Source organism: Anopheles coluzzii, chromosome 3 (assembly GCF_943734685.1).
Source record: "Anopheles coluzzii chromosome 3, AcolN3, whole genome shotgun sequence".
Classification (NCBI taxonomy): Eukaryota; Metazoa; Arthropoda; class Insecta; order Diptera; family Culicidae; genus Anopheles; species Anopheles coluzzii.
The window spans coordinates 70,170,260-70,189,348 of NC_064671.1; the positions used below are offsets into that span (position 1 = coordinate 70,170,260).

The 19,089-nt window shown below is 50.6% G+C and overlaps 3 protein-coding genes across 7 annotated transcripts; 2 read left to right on the plus strand and 1 right to left on the minus strand.

The window, feature by feature from the left end:
• The first annotated feature begins 120 nt into the window (after positions 1-120).
• Positions 121-12,744, plus strand: LOC120959871 (uncharacterized). 5 transcript variants are annotated; one of them, XM_040383583.2, is made up of 5 exons: positions 121-253; positions 3,101-3,672; positions 3,777-3,932; positions 5,286-9,182; positions 10,267-12,744. In XM_040383583.2, the coding sequence occupies exons 2-5, from the start codon at positions 3,420-3,422 to the stop codon at positions 10,647-10,649; spliced, it is 4,689 nt and encodes a 1,562-aa protein (XP_040239517.2). In that variant the 5' UTR covers positions 121-253; positions 3,101-3,419; the 3' UTR covers positions 10,650-12,744. The 5 variants fall into 5 exon arrangements, with proteins under 5 accessions (XP_040239517.2, XP_040239524.2, XP_040239518.2 ...); XM_040383590.2 differs by having other exon boundaries at positions 9,703-10,375; XM_040383584.2 differs by having other exon boundaries at positions 128-253; positions 3,105-3,672.
• A 395-nt stretch (positions 12,745-13,139) lies between these two features.
• On the plus strand, positions 13,140-15,527 carry LOC120959874 (uncharacterized). The gene is made up of 2 exons (XM_040383593.2): positions 13,140-14,410; positions 14,482-15,527. The coding sequence occupies exons 1-2, from the start codon at positions 13,649-13,651 to the stop codon at positions 14,698-14,700; spliced, it is 981 nt and encodes a 326-aa protein (XP_040239527.1). The 5' UTR covers positions 13,140-13,648; the 3' UTR covers positions 14,701-15,527.
• Positions 15,528-15,583: 56 nt separating this feature from the next.
• Positions 15,584-18,982, minus strand: LOC120959873 (dynein regulatory complex subunit 6-like). The gene is made up of 2 exons (XM_040383592.2): positions 18,431-18,982; positions 15,584-18,071 (listed from the first exon to the last, which is right to left on the minus strand). The coding sequence occupies exons 1-2, from the start codon at positions 18,575-18,577 to the stop codon at positions 15,942-15,944; spliced, it is 2,277 nt and encodes a 758-aa protein (XP_040239526.2). The 5' UTR covers positions 18,578-18,982; the 3' UTR covers positions 15,584-15,941.
• Positions 18,983-19,089: the final 107 nt, after the last annotated feature.

Here is a 19,089-nt window from a genome sequence, read left to right on the forward strand (position 1 = left end):
CAAATTGCATTGAAATTAATGTAGAACTTTGTATAAATGAAAAATGCAGTCCCAAAAAGTAAGCAGCACCTGCATGGCAAATGTCAATTTCGAAACGGTAACTGTCAAAAAGGTGAGAGCATTTTTGACAATCCGTGCTCGGCTACCGAAAAATAAAAAGAAAAGATTGCTCGTGTGTAAGTGGAATTGCCTTCTTGTCTGTGCGATTGGTCGTGAACGAAAATTGTGATTTTCACATCGCGAAAGTGTAAAGGTAAACGATTTGCTACCGTAAAACAATGCGCACGGTGCGGCCGGATCGGGTGCGATAGTTGGTGGGTTCGTTCGTGCGAAGGAAAAGGCTAAATTCAGCCCAAAATGGTTGCATCCATCAGGTGAAGTGTGGTGTGGCGGAGGGGTAGGTGCCTGACTCTGTGTGTTCCCTAGCACAGGGGAAGAGTGTGTGTTCGGTGCGAACAAAATCGATGACCATCGCGTTCGCTTGAGTGCATCGCATCTTTGAGGTTGCGCTTTAGCGTAAATAAAATACAGCCAAACGAATATGGCCGTCTTGTACGCGGTGACCCATGGAAAGCAGGTTTCCTTTCGCGGTGGAATGTCTCGGTCCGGTCACGGACAGCCCAAGCCGGAAGTATAGCGCGTTTGTGTCGAGTTGTGGTCTAGAGTTGGTAAACTCTGCTCTTCCATCGTGTGTGTGGCAACAAATTAAACATCCGTGTAAGCAAATGTTGTGCTTTGACACAAGTGTAAAGGCCTTTCTGTCCCGTAAATGATGTGCGGTTCCTATACAGCGCTTGGTATGGAACGGGGCTGTAATACAAGCGAATGGTGAACATACGAGAAGGAAACTACAAGCAAGGAATAACATCAACAACACAAGCAGCAGCAGTGTCTCACTCCTCGCTCTTTCTCTCTCTCTCTCTTGAATTCAACGGAAAAGCGGATCCGCGCTTACAAGTGTGCGAGTGAACCAGCGGTGGTTTTTTTCTTCTTCTGTGTTGTCTGGCTGCGCTCTGCGTCCATCTTTGTATCTGCATCCCGCTCGTGCGCCAGCGGAAAGAAAGAGCAACAGAGCATGTGTGTGTGCGTGTGTGTGTGCGTTCTCCCGGCCGTTCGCAAGAGCGGTTTAGAAATGTGTGAATGCTTATGTGTGTTTGTGTGTGTGTATGTTGGTGTATGAAAGCAAAAGGAAATTACAAACCTCACGGCGACGGGAAGAAGACGATGACAAGGGTTGCCGTGTTTTTCAATGGCCGCATAAAAAGTGTTTGGGCCGTGTTTGGGAAAGGTGCATAAAAAGATGATGAAAGACCAGTGTGAGGTTAAATGATTTGTTGTTTAAATGGTTATAAATGTATCACAGTTGGCAAGGTAAACCATGTGCAATCGTGCTCGATACCACCAGGTCCGAACGGTTTCTCTATCGCATCGATTTTGTGTGTGTAGCAAAGATTACATTACCTTCGGACACACACATACACGCACACACATTCACACAACAGAGAAAGGCAAACAAACACACACATACACACGTATGCGCATACGACGCGACAACGGTTTCTTAAGCAGCAGTCCGTGCTAAAGCGAAGGGCAAGGCGAAGGGGTGTGTGTGTGTGTGTTTGGAAGGGAAAGAAGAAAACGTTTACAATTGCAGGCGAATCCACTGCTGGTTTTGCTTTGCCCGTCGCTTTTGGTAGAGTTTTCCGCGACATTGGAAGTCGTTGGCAGAGAAGAGCAGATGAAAAAACAGGTTGGAAGGGAAAAGTAATCAGATGAGACGATGCTCTTTTCTTGACGTGTTGCTCTTCGCGATGTAATAGAGCAGAAATGCACCGAAAAGTGCGCGTGTATGTGTGTGCGCGCATATGTTTGCGAGTGATGTTCATTGTGACGAGTGTGGTTTAATCGGAAACACTGCCTCAACTTCACACGGTATCCTCTTTTTTGCTAAAAATATGTTTTATGCTGTGAGAAGTGTGCCCTATACCTCCCTACAAATGTTCGGTTGTTTGCGGTTTTCGCACCAAGCACGGTTTACAAGAAGGTGCTCGAATCGTGCACTTTTTGACGTAATCGAATGTTGTTTTTTTTTAAACTAACCGTCGTCTGGGTATGCGCGCGTGTGTGTGTTTCTGTGCGTGACGGACTGTCAATAGCGTATCGGGTGTATGCGTGTGCCCCGTTTTCGCCCCTTCTTTATCAGTGTGTGGTGCTAGGTATGATTTAGTGCGGAAATAAGACTTTCTTAAACGTAATTATAACTTTCTGTTTGTTTTTCTCATTGGCATGGAGCAACAAAAAGTGGTGAATGGGTTGAATTGCACACGCATACGTAACGAGCCACCAAGGGGTTCAAGGATACCAGTACGAACGTTACGTGTGAACCCGTCTGACCCTTTTACGTTTTTTGAATGCGACAAAGCAGCGGAGTGAAAAAGAAGAATTTGAATTTGAAGTTGCTACGCCCGGTGTCCCCCAGCCACCCCTCCCGGGGTCCGGTTCTTAGGTTATTTTATGAGCCGTGTATTTCGGTGAAGGAAGAGCAGCCGAAAGCAAATGGTGCGATAATAGATCTGCCCAAAGCGGTCGCGCTCGAGTTACGCGTCGTCGCCCCCAGTGATGCGAGAAAGAGAGAGAAAGATGATGCTGTGTTTCGAATTCTTGCTGTCACGCTTGTGTGTGTGTGTGTCGGTGCGGGCTTCTTTTGACTTCGCGACTAAGTTTTTTCGTTTTTTTGGTTGTTGTTGCATTCTTCTCCTTTTTCAACCGGGCCATCGGTTTGGGATGAGTTGCGAGATGGGATTTTTCTTTGGTACTTTGCCTCTCGCTCGCACGCACGTGTTTGGCTGCTGTAACTTCTGTCCATGCGTATTGCATTTTCGGAAAACGGTCGGACCGCGAGAGAGTGAAATCGATAAAAAAGTATTGTGCCGATTTTGGGTGTCACCGTGGGGGTGGGGAATGGATGGAAGCATGAATCCGTGAAAAAAGGTTGCCGGAATAATGGAACAAGTAGCAGCAAGTAGCGCCATATCCAGCGAGTGTGTGTATTAATCTCTTTCCTCTTGCTTTGATTTGTTTACGCTCTCCCTCCATTTAGCAAGGCTAGAGCAATACAATTGGACAAAAGCGAAATGAAAATTATAACAGTGTGAAAAATGAGCTAATTTGAAGTGTAAGTGAGAGTGTGTGAGATGTTAAGTACCGTGCGTACTTTTCCACGTCCAGTATCGATGGTGTGTCCACCGTGAACGTTCTGCTGTATCTCTGTGTCTCGGGTTGTGCTACACACACACACACACACACACACACGAATACTTCCAGCGGCAATCCGGGGTGCGTTGTGCTGCACTGTTCGCGGGGGCTGTACGGCAAAAACAACCAGTCAAACAGACCAGCTCCAACAACAACCAGCAGCCATGGGTAAACGGAATGCAGCTGCCGCAATAGTGGATGCCGACCGATTGCAACAGTTCGAGACGCCGCCGAAGCGCATGAAGCATGGCCCGTCGAACGCCGCGCCACCACCAGCCACTGCTGCTGCTGCGCCTGCCCGCGAACCGTACTCGCCCAACATCAGTGTGAGTGAGTTCACGCTCAGCAAAGAGTTCGTCGATGGCACGAAGCTGATGGATCTGACGCTGAAACAGTGGCGCATCGGCAAACCAATCGGTGGGTAACAGCAGCGGCAACCATCATTTATAATCTCGTTTAGAATGTGTTGCTATAAATCTATCTTTTCATTTGTTTTTTTTTTCTCTCCTCTTCCCGCGCAGGCAAGGGCAGCTTCGGTGAAATATTTCTCGCCTCGGACGATATCGATACACCGGTGACGAGCGAGAATGCAAAGTATGTGGTCAAAATTGAGCCGCACTCGAATGGGCCGCTGTTCGTCGAGATACACTGTTTGCTCAACACCGCCAAACCGACAGGTAGGTGTGGTAACTGAAAGGAAGAAGGGGGCGAACGCGTGGGGGGGTAATGTGTGCAAATTTTCGAGCCGTGACCCAGACCCCCCCAGAGAGGGCCTGTATTGCACTGCGTCAATCCGCGAGTATGCACAGGGTAACGTGACGCACCCCCGTTTTCAACCGTTTTTTCAACTTCTCCCGCGCCATCGATGGGGAAGAGTTTGTAATTTCATACCGCCAGAATCGTTTCCTGTTGCACTTGCTAAGTTGCTCAGTAGAGAGTGACAGTTTGGTTCTTTCGCGCAACGTTTTTCCGCACGACAAACAAACGCGAGGATTTGATACGCGAGAAATGTAAATTGCATTTTGGCGTGCGCAACAATATATGTTTGCTGCAAATTTTATGTATGTGTATACCGTTACGATGCCGTTTTTTCTTCTATACGAGTGTGAGTGTGTGTGTGTGCATGTGTGTGGGTAATGCCGTAAATCTCTATTTAAAACCCTTCTGTAAACAAACGTACAAACACCCAGACGATATGAACGCCCCTGTAACGCAATGAAGCGTACGATGCCGAGAGGGCGCTGTCAAGTGAATCAGCTGTTTGTAAACAGACGGCTCCAGACCGGCAAACGGTCCTGCATTCGAGCAGTTCGAGCAGTTTATTAGACGGTGCGCGCACACACACACATACACACAAGCGCACACAGCGCGTGTGCTTTGTTTTGGATGCATTTGCACATCATCAGCCAGCATTATTTTGTGTTTGTGTTGTATAGTTCACTTAGTGTGATTCAAAATCGTAAACAAATGAGAAATCGTTTTGTTTATCATATTGTATTATGTTCTATACATGTTAGTCCTTTCCAAGTCACTTTCGAATGTAAACATTGTTATTCACCTGGTGCAAAATGTTATTCCATACGATCTGACATTTCATTTCTATGATTTTCTAATTTTTTTTTTTAGTTTCTTCAGCATGATTTTCAACACTGATCAGCCCGTTGATACTACCGTCGTTTTTTTTTCAACGGAGTTTGAAGCCGTATCGCATCACTCATTGACAGTTGTAGTGTTGAAAATCGTACTGAAGAAATTAAAAATTATTATGATGGAAATGAAATGTCCACATCATAGTGATGTGGAATGACATTTTGCACGCGATGAAAAACATTGTCTACATTCAAAAGTGACTTGGAAAACCTTGAAACTTCATTTTGTTCAATTATAATTTGAAATGCTTCATTAGGGATTTTGTTAAGGGGTTTTTTTTAAGTTTCGTTTTTAAACTACACACACAAATGTAGACTGAAGCATTGAACATTTTGATTTGTTGTTGTTAATTACCCCTCTTCTCTAATGTTTACTTGTAGAAACCTGTATTATACCGCCGGGCATGCCGGAGTACATCGCGTCCGGATCGCACATGTTCGAGAACGAGCGGTACCGCTTTCTCATCCTCAAGCGCTACCAGCGCGATCTGCACTCGCTGATCAAGAACAAGCGGGTCAACCCGACGAGCATTCCTGTGATCGCCTGCCAGATACTGGATGTGCTGGAGCATCTGCACGACCAGGGCTACGTGCATTCGGACATTAAGGCAGAGAATCTAATGATCGGCACGGTGGAGACTGACCGAAAGGACGCAAGCGTTCGGTTGTCGAACGGCAGTCACCACCAGAACGGGCACGATCACCACCGACCGAACGGTGTTACACTGCCACCGGAAGGGGGAAGGGTAGGTCGGGGACGGGGTAAGAAAGCTGCTGCAGAAGTACCGGTGGTGGTTAACGGGACAGCACATCCGCCGGAAAACGGACTGTACTACCATCAGGAGCAGGAGATGTGTACACGTACGCGCAATCTTCGCCCGCTGAAAACGGTCACGTACCGCGATCTGAGCGACGAGGACGAACGGGGTGGCGGTGCCCGTTCGAAGGCAGCAGGTAGCTTACCGAAGCGACGGGGCCGAAAGCGCAACAACGATGCGTCGTTCAGCTGTTCAATCTCACCGCGCCGGTCAGGGTATGAGGAGCTGAAGGCAGCGACCGAGGAAGCGCACCGGCAAGAGCTGAAGCGTAATTCGCTGCCGAAGGTGGACGAGCAGCACCAGCAGCAGCGGCAGCAGCAGGGGCCGGAGGAAGAGCGCATACATCTGATCGATTTCGGTCTGGCGTCCAAGTTTGTCGATTCGAACGGGCAGCATCGGCCATTCTGCATGGATCAGCGGCGGGCGCACGACGGCACGCTGGAATTTACGTCGCGCGACGCACACATGGGTGCGCATGCCCGCCGCAGCGATCTGGAGTGTCTCGGGTACAATCTCGTGTACTGGAGCCGCGGGTTTCTGCCGTGGAAGGACGAGAAGCTGCTCAACCAGCCAGAGCAGGTGCACCGGATGAAGGAGTACTTCATGGCGGACGTGCGGGAGATGCTGCGGCTAATCTACGGCGACGACTGCCCGGCGTATCTGGGCGAATTTCTCGCCTACGTCGGCAATCTGACGTACGACGAGCGGCCCGACTACCAGTACTGCAAATCGCTGTTCTACAAGGAGCTGAAGCGGCTGGGCAGCCCGGTAAGCCGGCACCAGCCGCTGCGCCTGGACGTAGAGGCCATCGTGCAGCTGAGCGAACCGCTGACGGCACAGGACGAGGCGGAAATCACGAACAAAATCAACCATGTCAAGTCGCTGATGAAGATGGGCGCGCTGATACCGTACCGGGAGAGCATGTTGCACAGCAAGGCCTCCTCGCCGAAGAACCTTCGCTCGAAGCGGGGCGATGCGAACGGTCGAAACGCGCAGTCGTTGACGGTAACGGACGGTGCGGCCGCAACGCCTGCCACGCAGCCCGTACCGAGCGCCGTCTGTACGCGCAAGAAGGAGAAGCAATTTTCCTGCGCGGACATTTTCGCCACCGACGCGGACCAGATTGCGCGCGACCGGGTGGAGAAGGAGTTTGAGCGAGCGGAGCAGATGGAGGAAACCGTCATTCGCTACTCGGGCAAGCCGACGTACGCCATACAGGAGCTGCTGGAGCGCAAGTCGCGCGGCTACAGCCTGGGCAGCGGGCTGGAGTACACGGAGAGCGAGGGCTACATCAAGGGGTACACGAAACCGATGATGGACATACTGCGCAAGCGGCAGTCGCAGCTGTTCCGCCAGATTGAGGAAATGAATTCTGCGGGCAAGAATAAAAAGGAGGCGGCGAGTGACGGCGATGGTAACACTGCTCCCATGGAGCAAGAGGGTGGTGATGAAGAAGAAGATGAGGAGGATGACGAGGAGGAGGAGGAGGACGAGGAGGAGGTAGAGGAGGATGAAGAGATGGAAGCTGCTCCGGATAATGAGCTAGAGAATGAGGAGGATGAGGAGGAGGAGGTCAAGCTGTCAAAGTATGAGCAGGACGACGATTACGAGCAAGCGGCGGAAGATGAGGACGAGGATGACTCCGTTGAAGATGACGACGATGAGGAGGAAGTGGCCAGCGAAGAGGAGGAAGCCGAAGAAGAATCCGTAGAAGAGGACGACGAGGAAGAGGACGATGAGGAAGCGGTGGAGGAGGACGAAGAGGAGGAGGCAGAGGGAGGAGCGGTCGTACAGAACGGCTACGAGTCGCGGGGATCGTACCGGCGCAAGAAGGAGAGCAAAGGGCGCAAAAAAGAAGACACGGACAGTGACTTCATCAACGATGGTGGCTGTGAGGAGGAGGAAGAGGAGGAGGAGGAGGAGGAGGAGGAGGAGGAGGGAGCTGAAACGGACGCATGCAATCTTCCCGACGCAGATGAGGAAGCGGTTGATGATGCAGAGGAAGAGGAAGCGAACGATGACGATCAGCAGGACAGTGACTTTAACGATCAGGAAAGCACTGCGACCGAAAGTGACGTGATCATCGTGCCGGTAAAGCGACGCCCTGGTCGAAAGCGCAAGGAACCGCCACAACCACAGGCGGCGCACGACAGCAGGGATGACAGGGGAGGCATCGTAACAGGCAGGCGAAAGGTAGGGCGCCCGAGAAAGCATAGCAGCAGCAAAAACACCGACATCCATGACCACCGCGAGGAGGAGGCAAGCGATGGCAGCAGAGCGAAAGTGGCCACCGGTAGCAGCAGCACCAGCAGCAAGCAGCGATCTGACCATCGCAAAAAGGAGCGAAAGGAGCGACGGCGGCAGCAGCGGCGCGAGGTGCTGGACGATGGCGAGGGCGATAATGCGCGCCTGTTCGGTGACCACCAGCGGGAGGACGAGGTGGAGGAGGCGGTGGACGGGCGGGAAGCGGTCCGAAAGCAAACGCATCACCCGTACAACAACAACAACCACTGCAACAGCAAGGCGTACTATGGCGATGTGGACGATTCATCGCACGATATGACACCGCCGACCGGGACCGGCGAGGACCGGAACGCTTCCAAGTATCGGTTCGTGAAGCGGCGCAAATCGGGCCTGCGGGAGCGCATCCGGCCGACCGATCGGGGCACCGACTATGCGGACAATCTGCAGCGAAAGCGTAAGGCCGCCCTGCAGAACAAGCAGCGGCGCGAGTCGGCCGCCCTGCACGGCGAGCTGGAGGACGAGGAGGGTGCCGATTCCGAGGCGCTGCTACCGTCACCGTCGGGCGTCGAGGACGATTCCTCGTGCAGCAGCAGTAGCAGCAGCAGTACCGGCACTAGTCACTCCGTCTCGTCGTCCTGCTCGGTCGGCAACCGGAGCAGCCGGGCCATATCGCACTCCTCGTCGGCGGCGTCGCTCGCTTCGTCCTCCTCGATCGTACCGGCACAGAAACGGCGCGGCCGGAAACGAAAGCAACCGCCGCCGCTGGTATCGTCGCGCGATAGTAGCGGGACCCGGCAGTCGTCGACGGCCCAGTGTGCGATATCTTCCACCGTACGGTCCCGCCGGCAACCGACCGTAACGGATAGCGAAGCAACGGGCGGCCACTCGAACAATCGCTGGGGCCGTTCCAACTCGAACAGCAGCCAGTCGGCAGCGACGTCACGAGCTTCCTCCGTGTCCGCGTCAGCGAACGGTGCGAGTGAATACGCAGCGCTGCATCATCAGCAGTCGCATCACCACCACCACCACCAGTTGGTCACCTTGCCCGAGCAGCAGGACGATTTTCTCGATGATGACGATGGAGACGACACGCGCGATGTGGACTATTCGCCCGTCTGCACGAGGCGAAGGCGCAAAGAGGCGGCAGGTGGCAATGGTACCGTTTCGCGCAAGCACGGTACGACGACGACCATACGCCGAAAGCATGATTCGAAAGGTATGTGTCGCGCACTTGCACATTTGAACGATAGTGGTGTGAAATTTGGTGTGAAACTTAGGAGTTTAGTGTAGGGATTAACTACTACTACTACTACTACCACCCATAGAATGGTTTTGTTTTTGGCACTTTGGTTTTAATTTCGATTTAATTACCATCCTTCCCAATCCCCTCGCGCTTATTAACAACGTTTCCGACTACCATTGAGCAATAACGAATGTTACACTACTCCAATTTTTATTCGTTTTTTTTTAATTATTAAAACTAAAATAATATTTAGTATTACAAAAAAAACCCGATTAACCCTGTTAGATGTTGGGTTGTTGTTGTTGATGTTGTTTACTTTATTAAAAAAAAAACAATTAACTATTTGCCTTCGATTGCTCACTGATTTTGATAATCTCTTCTTATCTTTTCTTTTCATTTTTTCTCCCCAATGATGTTTCTTCGTCTTCGTTTTTTTTTTTTATTTGATCGATTTCGATCGTTTTCGGTGTTGTTCAACTTTTTCAACTCCCAGGATCATTTTCACTGATCTAAAAAAAAAAAAAAAGATTGTGTACATGGTTCCCCTTTCAGCATGGTTTAGGGGTGGCTTGTATTTCCCTACCCATTTGCTGCTCTACTGGTTCGGGTGATTCCTGGATGCTCTTTAACAAAAGAGAATAGGTTTATTTTTTGCTACAAAAAAAGAGGGAAAGGAATATCATGCAGCCTTTCGAACACTTGAAATAAAAAGCAAAAAAAAAACACTGTGAATAGGAAAAGACTGTTTAAGCATTAATGAAAGCAACACAAATCTGATAGGATTAGGATTACTCTTAAAATCGTGTTAGAAAGCGTGTATCAGAATAGAGAGCGTTTATGTACTGTACTTGTAAATATTTTAGATAGAGTTTGTGAATACCTTTTGTGATGTTTGTTTTGTAGAAAATCAGATGACGAAGGAGATGTAAACGCTGCATTTGTTTGTGCAAAAAAGAGAAAGTGCATTCGGGCACGTAATGAATGTGTGTGCGTGTGCGTGTTTTGTCAAGACTTATAATTACATATACTCTCTTGTTATATGCAAATGTGTACACAGGTTTGGTTGGTAAGGGTCTAGGTACGGCGCCGCCATCACCGCCATCGCCAACACTACCACCTCCGCCACCGCCGCCGCTGGCAGCATCATCATCGTCGTCGTCGTCGTCGTCGTCAGCAGTGAACGGTGGTGGCACTGGAGTCAATCTTCCGCCACTGTCGTCCATTTCACGCCGACTGGACAACACGATTCAACCACCACCACCTCCTCCAGTACCACCGGTAGCGGCTCTTATACAGCATCATCACCAGCAGCAGCAGCAGCATCAACGTGGCCGTCGGCCACAGCATCATCACATGGCGGCGTATCAAAACTATTACCGAGTGAACGATCAGCATCATCTTCCCTCGACGATGCTGGTGCGAACGTACAGCCGGGGATAGTTGCGACGGGATCACGTGCGTAATCGGCGTGTCCTGGTGGAAAGGCGTCCGTGCTGCTCCAGCTGTTAGGGTTGTACAACACGCGCGGCTCGGCGATATGTTGTAGTGTTTGTTTTGTAATTTGCAATGGAATTACTACAACGTATATGTACATTTCGGTGTAAATATTTAATTACATAGTTATTCACTTATCCTATTATCTGTAGAATGCTTATTAAATAATGATAAACATACGCCACATGTGCTAGGCATAAGAACATTAGTGTGTAAGGCTTCGGAAGGTAGGAAATAGTAGGAATAGTGCAAAGTGTCGGCAGAGATTTGTTTCAGTTTTTGTTTGCCTTTTTTGTGTGTGTGTATGCTGCCCCACTTTGTTTGGGAAGTGCTACCGCACATGTTCCTCTCACCCTTTGCCTATCGTTTGCCTTCATTTTACAAGTAATTACAGCTCGCGGGGGGTCATTCGAGAGAGAGTGTTTGTTTTTCCATCTGCTGCACCGTTCATTGTTTCCATTCCTGGTCGAACGGAAAAGAATAACGAGTTTGTGGTGTTTCATCGTCGATAAAAACGATCTGTTTTTTTGTGTCTACGTATGGTGGCATACCTTCGAGAGAATAGAGTTATTCAGTTGGCCAAGCCGAAGTTTAGTAGAAATTGGAATTCTGCAAAGGATTAGAGGAAACAGGCGTTCGTTTTTGTGGAAACCATCATCATGGGCAGAAATCACGTGACGTGCTAAATAGTCGAGCATTTTGTTCAGTTGTTCCGTTGAACAGGTTTAAATCACTATTGCCTTTCGTATGTCTGTTTTTATTTTGGTTGGATTGTGCGAAAAGCGCTTCCTCTCTCTCCGTTTGCTGTTGTGCGATACAGTAAGGTACAGTGAGCTCTACCCTATTGATGCTTTTAAAAGAAATGCAAGAGAAAAAAAGAGAATAGCTGCATTATTCGTAGAAAATATCATCGCAAATTGAATGGAAATGCTCTAGAAAACGACAATTAATGAAGAAAATTCAGAAAAAATCAGAATATAAGCGATGATATGAAGCAGGTGAGCGTGAAGAAGTTCCCAGTGATCGATTAAATAATCTTGTATGTGCAGTTAATAATATTCAATCGATGTTGTTTATTAGTGCGTGTGTGCGTGTGTGTGTGTGTGTGTGGGGGGGGGGGGGGGGGGCGAGGTGTACAACAGGGCTCGGCAAATCTATTGACGACAATGTGCGTGGCGTCTTTTACTATCCTAAATAAGCATATAAATGTTCCCATTTACAAGTATGCTAACAATCGTGGCAGAATAAAGATAAATTAAGCAAAGATTAAGGCGCTGCATCATCGTTCGGTCACCAGCAGCAGTGCAGTATCGCATTACTCGAAAATAATAGAAGAAGGCTGAGCATAACACACACACACACGTGTTGCACCATTAAGCATGTTATTGGCAAATCAACAAAACATGCAAGACTCACACACACACAAAACAAATAATCAATAGATGAACCCCACCATCTCTCTCTCTCACACACATCCTGTGAATGACTAACTAATAGGGAAGGCGAGGTGTGGTAGAGAGCCCCAAGAGAGCCTAAGTAATAAACAAATCCATACGAACAAAAAAACAGCAAATTCATAAAGTATTCACCTTTATCTTTTTGCGATAAAAACCTTCTCCCCTATATATACCTATGCAGTAAACTGTTCTTGTGCAAACCATTATCGGTGGAATAATAATATTGCGCGTGCAATGCCAGAGCACAGGAAGCGCATCACGCCGTGGCTATTCGTTCTTTCCCAATCGAAAGGAAATGAAACCGATGATATGAGAATGTTGTGCAAACATGAATACATTAAGTACGCGCGTAGTATATGATAACTAGTAAACAAGAGAGAAGAAGAAGAAGAAGAAGAAGAAGAAGAATAAGACAGCTGAAGCAGAAAAGAATGCAGCAGTGGAATATGTGCGGTAATAGTAATAATCTTTATCGATGAATAAAAACAAACCACTACTACTTCGTAGCACCCCTCCCCTTCCCTTAGTATTGCGCGAATGTTTTACGAGAATATGGGTAAATAAAATTACAATGCAAAATTAAATCCCTGGTATTGTGTTTTGTTTTGCTTGAAATTATATGGGTTGAATAAAAAAGAAACGGAAAACATAATTTAAAAAATCAGGTAGTCCTCCACTGCATGATGTTCATTGCGAAAGCATTGCCTAAGTGCTCGAAACTGCTCGATTTGTTGTTTTGCATCAGGTTGTCGAGCAGCAACAGTTATAGGGAATTTAGATTCTCATTTACACATTTACAGCTTATGATCGACACAAGGACTAATAAAATTAGTTAAAAAGTAAGAAATTAAAATTCTTCAAGAAATAATATAAAATTCCAACCCATTGAGCCGCTAATTTTCATCGCACGCAACGTATGTTGCTTGGGAATTTTGACAACGCACAGAGTAGAAAAAAACATCGCAACAATATCATCGCACGGCCCCTTCTGTCAAATCGGCACAGAGGAAAAACAAAACATCCCAATTCCACTCGCTCTAGCTGCGTGATTTCGTGTTTTCACCCTGGTTTTTTGTTGGCCATAATGGCCCGTAGCCGTAGATTTTATCGAACAAACAACGCGTCCGATTTGGTGGTGGCGTGGTGCAGCTAAACAGCGTCAACTTTCCCCTCCCCGTACGGGTGCGAGCAGAAGTGATTCCGAAACCCCGCTCCAGGACAAGCCCACACGCACGCACATCTGTCGTGTCGCACAAAAGAGGGCAAGAGGGAAAACAGCGATAGATGGCCTTTATTTGTTGGTTGCCGCTCCGGTAACCGATTATTGCGCCGTTACTTTGCCAAGCCGCCGCATCCATTCTTCCAACGCACAAACGTGACTGTAGTGGTAAGCCTTGGAGTAGCTGGGGAGGAGGAGTAGGTACACAGGAGCAAAGCAAAACAAAACCACAAAACGCACACATCCAACACCTTCCGGCGGACGATGCGATGGATCGGGTGAAGCTGTGCGATCAGATACTGCTGCAGAAGCTGCACCTGCTGAGCAATGAGGTGCTGCGCACGAACCGGGGGATCACCGAGCGGGACATGGAGGAAGCGTTCAAGCAATCGATCGGGTACCGGGCGCCCCGGTTCTTCCCCCAGAACGACGGCATCCTGGCGATCGTGTACAGTGCCATATTTGTGGTGGTGCTCTTCATCATCACCCCGTTTCTGGCCGGGTTTCTCGAGCTGGCGCTCGGGATGCGCTGCATCGTGCCAAACAACTACCTGATCTGGGAGGCGACCCGGCCCGTCTCGAACTGCGACTTCTGCCGGGGGGTGGACCGGCCGATCATACTGCAAAACCTGACGCGCGAAGAGTTCCACCCGTACGCGTACTCGTCCCGGCCGATCATCATCAAGCGGGCGGTGTCGCACTGGCCGGCGGTACGGGCGCTGAACTACACCTTCCTGAAGGATCTGTACCTGAAGCATCCGGCCGCGCTGGACAGCCTGCACGAGGACTGCCAGTTTCTGCACTTCAAGTCGAACTTCCAGACGCTGCGCGACGTCTTCCGGATGTCGGACGAGCGGGCCGAGTTTCGGGCCGGCCAGCAGCCGTGGTACGTCGGGTGGAGCAACTGCAATCCGGCCGTGCTGGCCGAGCTGCGCAAGCTCTACCCGAAGCCTCACTTTCTGCCGGACGATGCCGAAATGCCCAACACGGACTTTGTCTTTCTCGGCTACGAGCAGGGCGCTGTAATGCATGTAAGTGATCGGTGGTGGGGCGGCATTTCTCTTACCCTTCTGTATAAACTATGTGGTTTCGCCTGTTTTAGATCGATTACATCCCCCGGCTAATGTGGCAGGCGCAGCTGCGGGGCAATAAGAGCTGGATTCTGGCCCCGACGCCCGAATGTGATGCGGAGTGTCGCAGCTTCAGCTTCTACGTCGAGCCGGGCGACGCACTGCTCGTGGACACGCGGCTCTGGTACCACGGCACGTTCATCCACTCCAAGGGAGAGTTTTCCCTCACCATACAGTCGGAGTACGGATAAAGGGAGAGAGAGAGTGTATGTCTGTGGTCGTAAAAAAGACGGACTCGCTCAAAGGAGTCCCAAAACATAACAGCAAACGCCAATTAGTATGATAAAGATTTCCGCAATTTACACACACTCCACCCTCCCCCGCCTACACCTTCTCCCGTTCCACGTTGCGGTCGTTGAACGGTCGTGCCAAGGGGGGAAGAATAGCGGGGGAGGTGGAGCTGTTCCAGTGTTTCCCGTGTTGTGCGCCAGTGCTTTAGTTTTATTACAAAGATTTCAGTTCGCACGCGCGCGCGCGTTTGTGTGTGTTTTAAAATGAATTTTCTTTGCACCAAATTGCGTTCACTTTTGTTTTGAAGTGCCATTTTAACATATATTTATTGTGTACAGTCTAGTTTCATTTACACCGTGTGTCGTGCGCGCAGCATTTGTTTCGTGTATGGTGTTCGTTTAGTTTGCTTTATTTTTACTAATGAAAGTGTTTAGCGTGTGATTTTCATTGATATTTCACTGTATTTTACTCCTGTGTTTAAAAGCATTTAAAGGTCCTTTTTGTACGTTTTTTGACTGCTGAAATCTCCCAGTAGCGCTGTAAGTGTGTGTATATAAGTAACGGACAACATCATGCTTCTGATAGTCATTGACGAGGATTGTGTATTAGAGACTGTTGAAAAACGCGCAAGAAAAAAGCGAGGAAAAGTTGAAACGAGGAAAAGCGCATTATTTACAAGCAAAGAAGGAAAAAACCCCTGTTTCGAGAGCAATAAATCTGTACGTAGAGTAAAGGATGCAGTAGTTAGTATTACGGCAAAACCATACTGTGTCAAAGCAAATGTAAAGGTGCGTTTTGTGTGTGTGTGTGTGCGAGATTATTTAGCAAAGCTTAACGATAATATCACAAGTTGCAGAGTAATACTTTTTATTATGCAAAGTAAGGCGTGCTAAAATAAGTTAATGGGTAAACGAACCGGATACACTTTGAAATTTATTCCTCCTTCGAGAGTGCGCAAAAAAAAGAAGACCGAAAAGAGCACATGGCACCGTAAAGAATTAATTTCGGTTACATTCGTTGCGCGCTGCTACACAAAAACGCTAAAAAATGCTCAACAATTTCATTTCCAAACATCCGCTGCAACCAGTATGTACAGTAGGGGTAAAAACAACAGCACCACTAGCCAGCTAGTACCGATGCCATCAGCAGCAAACAGGCCGCATCGAACAGCAGCAGTAGGCTTAGCCACAGCCAGCGCCTGTTAAATGCGCATCGAAGCGCGCGACGGAGCGGCGGGCGGTGGTGGTGCGGGCGGTAACGATGGTGACGAGGCGGACGAGCCCGCACCGAACACACCGTTCGCACCGTTCTCGTCCTGCTTGCCGGGCAGTATCGTCGCAAGCAGGGGCAGATTCACCAGCCGCATTGCCGGATCCGCACACATGTGCTTGCAGCCGCGCACGTCGAGCTCGCGCAAGCGCCGGGCGTGACACGCGATGTAGTCGAGGCTGAAATCGGTCAGCTGATAGCAGCGGCGCAGGCTGAGCGTACGCAAGCGGTGCAGATGGAACGCAATCTGCTCGACCGCCCGGTCGTTGATGCTGTGGCACTCGCTGAGATCGAGCCGCTCGACCGCGGGACAGCCCCGGACCAGCGCCCGTATACCGTCGACCGAAATCTGCTGACACTGGGCGAGGTACAGGTCGCGCAGCTCCAGCAGCTTAAAGTTGCACAGCAACGTCACGTCCGTCAGCCGATTGCACCCGGTCAGGTTGAGGACGCGCAGCTGCTGGAGCCGCCCGATCGAGTACCCGCTGAAGGTGGTGCCGTCGTCCCGTGCCGACTGCAGATTGTCCTTGCGCTGCATCGCCTCGAGCAGCTGCTTCTTCCGCTCGGCATCCTCGACGATCTCACGCTCCGCCCGGCTGCGCAGCGAGATGCGCATGTGGGCGGTGGCCGCCTGGAGCGCCGGTTCCGGTTCGGGGGTGGCCGGACGGGCCTGATCGTCTGCCGGCGCCGCATTCCCTTCCACGCTGCCATTGCCAAGGGATGCACCTGACTGGGCCGTCGGTTGCTGCTGCTGCTGCTCGTGGCGTTGTATGATTGGCAGCATGCCCAATCCCGTCAGCCCTTCGTCGGACAGTTTGCGGCAGCTCTCCAGATCCAGCTCCGTCAGCCGGACCAGATTGCGGAAGATAAACTGCACGCACAGGTCCGAGACGGCGTGGAAGCAGTACCCCAGGTCGAGAATGCGTAACGCCGACAGCTGCTCGCTGATGGCAATTATCGACCGTTCGCAGAGGTTGAGCGCCCGCACGCGCAACTCTCGCAGCGTTTCGTTCGGCCGCGACGCAATACCCTCCAGCAGGCCCGCTCCGTTCACATCCTCGCAGTAGGAAATGTCCAGCACTTCCAGCGCCGGCAGCTGCACCAGCTCGCGCACACCCTGATTGCTTAGCGCGCGACATTCGCGCATCTTCAGCACGCGCAGTCCGCGCAGCTCGCGGCAAATCTGCAGCAGGCAGGAATCGGTCAGCCGGAACGTTTTCGACAGATTCAGATGCTGCAGATGGGCCGCCTGGGCGGTGATGAGTGTCCCCAGCCCGCGGCTCGACAGCTGCTCGCACCGGTTCAGCTCCAGCCGCTCGAGACACAGCGCCGGGCTCATGCCGGCCAGCACCTCGAGCGCATTATCGTCCACGAGCGTTTCGCCAAAGTCGAGCGCCCGCAGCGAACCCTTCCGCTGCTCGATCAGCTGCGACACGTAGTGGAAGGTGAGCACACTCTCGGACGGTTGCTTGCCATCGCCCGGGTAAAACTTCCGGTACAGGCCCTTGTGGAAGGAGATGTGGCAGCCGGCGAGGGCCAGCGCCCGGAGCGACGGCATGATCTCCACCATCCGGTGCAGGATCGCATCGGACAGGTACTGGTTGTGGGTGAGCGACAGGTCGGTCACGTTCGAGAGCGTTTGCCGGAGCTCCTCCCGCTCCGCCGCATCCTCGAACAGCCGCACGCACATGAACAGATCGCGGCAGGATTCGATCGTGAGGGCGCGCAGTGCGGGCAGCCGGCGCAGTATGGCGGTAAGATCGCGCTCCTGTATTTCACACGCACGAAGCACGATCCGCCGGATGTGTGGCCCGAAGTGGGTGAAGAAGTTGCCGATGCGCTCGAAATCGACCTCGGACAGGTGGACGTTCGGGAAGTGGCGGAAGCTTTGCAGCAGATCCCGGACCGGGGGGCCATTCGCGTCGAACGGTTGGCGGTGCAGCACGAGCCAGAAGTTCTCGAGGAAGGCGGTATGGTGCGACGCCTCGCACCACCGGCGGCACGTTTGGCTGGCCTCGCGCCGATCCGACGGCGTAAGGTAGGTGAAGATTTTGACCAGAATCTAAAATTGAAAGCAACAAATTAGCATCATCATGCATTTTTGCATGCATCGTGATCGAGGCTGCGATTAGTTAGTCAGCGAAAAATCGGTGGAGGAAGATAACTCTCCCACGTCACGGTTTATTATCTTCATCCGGCGGCTACTCTCGACGATACTTCACATTCGTGTTCACGCAGCTTGTTTTATCGCTTTCATAACATTGCGTTATCATCGCCTCACTTCCTTATATCTATCGAGAGGAGTGAGCGTTTTTTTCGCTTCTTTTTCCGCGAGTTCCACCTTCGTGGCGGTGGTCTCGTGACCACAATCTACACAAGCACAAAACGCACTGAGAGTCAGCCACTCTATTTCCTTCTTACCTCCATGGGCAAATCGGCGTACGGTGGACCGAACTCGTCGAAGCTGCTGCTGAAGGACGAAAAGTTGGTCCTTCGTCCTGCGGAGCCTTCCTCCAGCCGCAGGGAGCTGCTAGTGCTACGGCTCCCCAAACCTTCCCTCAGTGCCATCTTGTAGTACACCGTTCGAACAGACAAAACGAAGCTCCTCTCCGCTCTGTTTGTCTGTGCACGCACCCGGATGGATTGTCTGCGATACACTAAACTTCGGCCACCGTGACCGATAACAAAAGCGCACGGCTGCTGCTGCTGCTGCTGATGGACTCTGTTGGCACTCTGTCTCTGTTTTGGACGATGGATTTCGATGGTCAATATTGACGGCCGCCCTCGTTGGTGGTGTGCGTGTTGTGCTGTGAATCGGTTTGTTTTCACTCATTTGACGTTTTTCGAAACGAAGGGAAGGGTGAAGAGAGAAGGGCACCAACACGCAGATGCGAGAGAGTTTGCGTGAGAGATGGTTGTTGTTTTGAACATCGCGGGGAAAGAATCAGCTGAGCAGGCCGTGTGATATCGCTAGTGGGTTGGAGTTATAGTGGAAATAGTGTAGTAAGAAGCAGACTAGTGATGGGCAAAACACTGGAGGGTTGTGGAGAGAGAGAGAACCGAAATTCTTTGATGGTAGG

What these genes read in the sequence shown, in the direction of transcription:
- LOC120959873 (XM_040383592.2), bottom strand. Translation starts at nt 18,577, where the DNA reads ATGGCACTGAGGGAAGGTTTGGGGAGCCGTAGCACTAGCAGCTCCCTG. An exon ending in ACGCCGATTTGCCCATGGAG is followed by an intron (nt 18,072 to 18,430) that starts GTAAGAAGGAAA and finishes TTTCAATTTTAG; the next exon opens with ATTCTGGTCAAAATCTTCAC.
- LOC120959871 (XM_040383583.2), top strand. Translation starts at nt 3,420, where the DNA reads ATGGGTAAACGGAATGCAGCTGCCGCAATAGTGGATGCCGACCGATTG. An exon ending in CAACACCGCCAAACCGACAG is followed by an intron (nt 3,933 to 5,285) that starts GTAGGTGTGGTA and finishes GTTTACTTGTAG; the next exon opens with AAACCTGTATTATACCGCCG. An exon ending in CCGAAAGCATGATTCGAAAG is followed by an intron (nt 9,183 to 10,266) that starts GTATGTGTCGCG and finishes ATGTGTACACAG; the next exon opens with GTTTGGTTGGTAAGGGTCTA.
- LOC120959874 (XM_040383593.2), top strand. Translation starts at nt 13,649, where the DNA reads ATGGATCGGGTGAAGCTGTGCGATCAGATACTGCTGCAGAAGCTGCAC. An exon ending in AGCAGGGCGCTGTAATGCAT is followed by an intron (nt 14,411 to 14,481) that starts GTAAGTGATCGG and finishes CGCCTGTTTTAG; the next exon opens with ATCGATTACATCCCCCGGCT.